Source organism: Phaeoacremonium minimum (assembly GCF_000392275.1).
Source record: "Phaeoacremonium minimum UCRPA7 unplaced genomic scaffold PA7_03_scaffold_496, whole genome shotgun sequence".
Lineage (NCBI taxonomy): Eukaryota > Fungi > Ascomycota > Sordariomycetes > Togniniales > Togniniaceae > Phaeoacremonium > Phaeoacremonium minimum.
Genome location: NW_006921398.1, coordinates 1,043,882 through 1,048,280, shown reverse-complemented (window position 1 = coordinate 1,048,280; position 4,399 = coordinate 1,043,882). Strand labels below are relative to the sequence as shown.

The 4,399-nt window shown below is 52.3% G+C and overlaps 1 protein-coding gene across 1 annotated transcript; it reads left to right on the top strand.

Annotated features, from left to right (window-relative positions):
* Positions 1-2,101: 2,101 nt before the first annotated feature.
* UCRPA7_6990 (putative mfs multidrug transporter protein) lies at positions 2,102-4,399 on the top strand (the record flags this gene model as incomplete). The annotated part of the gene is made up of 5 exons (XM_007919525.1): positions 2,102-2,139; positions 2,667-3,713; positions 3,767-4,128; positions 4,182-4,245; positions 4,351-4,399. The coding sequence occupies 5 exons, from the start codon at positions 2,102-2,104 to the stop codon at positions 4,397-4,399; spliced, it is 1,560 nt and encodes a 519-aa protein (XP_007917716.1).

Sequence of the window (4,399 nt, the reverse complement as noted above, 5' to 3'; positions counted from 1 at the left end):
AGCGGACCGAGAAGCCAGGACAGAGCAGGAGGGCGGAGTTGAGCTTCAGGATATGGTTATGGTCCATCCTGATGTCGTCTCCCCCGCTTCCTGAGGCGGGCGGCGGGACTAGGGGACTTTACTCTTTGTGAGTTTCCAAGACATTGTCATCAGGCGCCGGACTGGGAGAAAGGAGAGAGAAGAGAAGAAGAAGAAAAAAGGGAAAGTGCAAAAGGATCGCCTTGATACGGTCTCTGGAAAGTCGTGACAAAATCGCTGCGTTGGTCAGGGTCGTGGGGAGTCGTGAGGGAATTGGAGAGCGATGATGTCGACGGAGAGTCGAGAGTCCAAGTTGGCCGAGGGGACGATTTGTTGGTTGCAGTAACGTTAGTTGGCGACGGGTCGGTGTAGGCGTGAGAGAGGTTCGTAATAGCGCTGGCAACAGCGGCAGAAGACGTAGGTAGCGCAGGCGCTGAGGGGGGGAGGGGGGGAGCACACCTGGGTCGGGTTACTTTAGTTAAGGTTCCCACTTAAAATCCAAGCCCACTCTTTTACGGTACCACACGACGGGGACGCCTGGGGGGAGGGGAGCGGCGCGGCGTGGCTGTGGAGGCCACTGGACCGACCGTTAGGTTCGCCTGAACAACGGACGGGTAGATCGCAAAAATGGCGGCAGCGGCTGAGGCTCACTCCCGCAGGTTTGATAGATACGGTGATTCAGTTTAGATCTTGGTTATCCTGCCTCTGTATACGTATGGCTCCATGAAGAATTGCTCTACTGTTCCTCGCGATATCCACGCACTGGCTCCTCGAGAAATACAATATAACATTGTAGATCTGTGCAAACGGGCCCTGTTTGAAGACCCGGGCAACGGACGGGGGCAATGTTGACACACCTGCTAAGCTCGATGCGCGGGCCCTTATTTCAGGCGGCTGCCCCAGGTTCAAGGGAGCGACCAGGGAGGATAGGGGCGTAAAAGGGGGCGGCTTGTACTGGACCGGAAATATGAGGGGAGGCTAGAGGCGCTACGGGCTCTGAATCAAGACAATTCAATATCAGAGAGATTGGAGTTTCTGACAGCCTCAGCTCCAGCGGGACCAACAAGCACACGGTGACCGTCTCGACCCTTCTACAGTTTCTATTTGTGGACGTGGACGATGAAAGGGAAGCGACGGGGTCGTGTGCCGCAGGATCCCGGAAGAGACTGGAAGAGTGTTTGTAAGCCGGAAACTGAACGTGGTAGTGCCATAGTGGTGAATCGGCAGCCGGCATCGATCGATCCATCCCTCCTCCGTCTTTTCATATACTTACATTTGATCACATACCGCATTCAACATCGTATCGACTTCTCCCTCACCCTCACCGCAGATACGAGATGTGATGTCTACTAGTAGAGAGCTAGAGAGGGCAGACTTGCCTTGTGGGGGTCTGCATAGGTCGTTGCAATTGCAATCGCCCACCAAGTTGCCCAGGCCGGGGCCTACCACCACCGCTATTCTAGACTTGAAGGCAACCCAGACTAACATTACCTAGGTAGCACGCAGGCGTATCGTTTGGTAACGCCAATCCTGTTTGATCGTAATGCTGACCAGCAGCAACCCCTTCTCCTGTTTTGAGTATTCGTAGCTAGACTATCAAACAACTACTCATTTCTAGAGGGGACATCATAATCAACAATACCTAGTAGAAAAGCCTAAACAGGTGGTCGTTGCTACACATCAATCCACATGCCTAGATTAGGCTGTGAGAATCACTCTCAAGCAAAGTCTCGTCCATGGGCTCTTCTAAACTCATGAAGCAGCGAGTTTTCGCAGCTGAAGACCCCATTAGCAACCATTGGAGCCCAGAGACTAGCCGCGAGATCGACCTGGGGCGGTTCTGCAGCACAGCCTTGACGATGGCAAATTGACGCAGCTTTCAGCCCACATGTTACATGGAGCCTTTCGGCGAAACCGTCCTGACGGCACCCGAGGCGCGCTAACTGCAGCGTTTCACTTCTCCCTTTCGACCAGGCTTATCACGTGATCTTTTGACCTCTCTATTACTCTGCTAATCCGCTCTTGATTTCAGATGATGTTATTGATTAGTGTTAGAATCCAAAGAGCGTCTTCCTCAGATGGAATGGCATTGGACGTCTTTCAATCATTTGCAAATCGTTCGTAAGTTCAGCACTCTTCTCACTTGATAATAAATTGTGCAAGAGCTAAGGCCCGCGCGCCGAGGCAGTTGGAAAGATCCACGCAAGCATATTTGTTGTTAGTCGGTCAGTTTCGTACGCATTACGGAGCCCGCAACTTACGGTCGGTGGCCAGGAACATCTACCTTAGTTGAACACTGTTGGAGCGTGAAACAGCATGCGAATGTCCTATCCAAGCCTACAACTAACTAGGTAAACTGCTCTCATAACAAGCCGCTGTTGTGAAAATATTCCATATGTGTGATCAGAGCACTGAGCCTAGACCTAAATGGTCTGCTGTGCCGCAATGTCGTACTGCTTCTGCGCGCGCCGTCGGGGTCGGAATGGACAAGTTTGCTGTGGCCAGCTTTCATCTTGACCCCCTGGCTAAGTCAACTGGCACCATCACTACAGGCCAGCCCAATCCTTCCGATGAAGGCATACTTTCCGACTAGACGGCTTGCATCGTACATTAAATGCAAGTTTGTCGTGGATGGCAACCGAATCCAGTCCGGAAGGCATCGCCATTCGGCTCCGTACCCCAAATGACGACCACTCGCCTGAAATCTCGAGCCAGCCCGCTGAGGCGACGGCTGGCTCGAGCGCCGGAGCCGTGATGGAGCCGATGGATATAGAAAACCCGGAGGCCGGATCTCCAAGCCAGAGTAACACACCCCCGGTCGTGTACATCACTGGCTGGAGGCTGTATCTTCTTACTTTTGCTCTGTGCCTTTCATTACTGCTGTCGACGCTCGAAACTACAATCGTCAGTACGTCTCTGGTCTCCATCACCGATGCCCTAGGAGGCTTCGACCAGAGAGACTGGATCGTGACCGCATATCTGCTGACTTACACTGGTTTCCTCATCATATACGCCAAATTTAGCGACATCCTAGGCCGCAAGTCGATGCTGCTTCTCGCCATTGCGCTCTTCACCATCTTCTCCATCGTCTGCGGCTCCGTATCCAACATCCTCCAGCTCATCATCTTCCGTGCTTTCCAGGGCATGGGAGCATCGGGCATCTATTCGATGGTCACGGTCATCAATCCTGAGATGGTCCCTCCTACGCAATGGGGCAAGTACGTGGCCATTACGTCAATGGTTTTCATCCTCAGTTCTGTTCTTGGCCCAATCCTTGGTGGCGCTATCAACGACCACGGGTCGTGGAGATGGGTCTTCCTTCTCAATGCTCCGGCTGGGGTCATCGCAACCGCTCTAATTGCTTTCGTTCTTCCGACGCGCTTTCCGTACCAAGGCAACCCTGCAATGGCGATGAGATTCCGAGACAAGTTTTCCGCTATATCGCTCTCGCGATTGGATGTCATAGGAGCCCTGATACTTCTCGCCGCTTCCATCCTGGTTGTCTTTGGCTTCGAGGAGGCCGGCGCGCGGTATCCTTGGAGCAGTCCCGCGGTCATTGTGACACTAGCTTTAGGAGGCGCGCTGTTTGTCATCTTCGTTGGGTGGGAAAGACTCGTTGGCAGGGAGCATGTCGTCCAAGAGCCCATATTCCCATTACGCCTGATGAAGAGCCGTTTCTTCGTCGGCATGTTCTTGTAAGTCTACCTCAGGATAGCATATTGATTGTAGCACGCTGACTTTGCGCCAGAGTTGGATTCTTCACTGGGCCGCCGTTTATGACGGTAATCATCAATCTGCCGCAGAGGTTCCAAGCCGTGAATGGGCTCAGCCCCTTTGATGCCGGAATTCATTTACTTCCTCTGCTCCTCTGCTCACCATTTGCGACCGCCATATGTGGTTCACTGGCAAGCAAGCTAAATGTTCCACCCTTCTACATTCTCATCACTGGCGCCTCGTTGCAGCTTCTAGGCGTGGGTCTCGCAAGCTCTGTGGGAATCAACGGCGACAAACAGATGTACGGCTACGAGGTCATCATGGGATTTAGCTTTGGAACAGTTCTAGTGACGCTCTTGATGTTCGTCCCGCTCGTAATCCCACGAGAGGATATGGGTAAGTTTAAATGGTATTCTAAGTTGTCTCGTCTTCTATTAACATCTGCTAAGCTGTTGCAATGGGTGCCATCACTCAGATTCGAGTCTTAGGAGGCACAATTGGGCTTGCAATAAGGTAAGCAAACATTTAACTCACTTGGGATCCTCCTCAAATTTTTGCTACACTGAGTTGTAAAACTAACTTACACTAGCTCAACCATCCTGACCAACTCTATCTCAGGGCCCCTCTCAATGTTGCTATCACCGTCCGAAAGACTAGGAATTTCTGA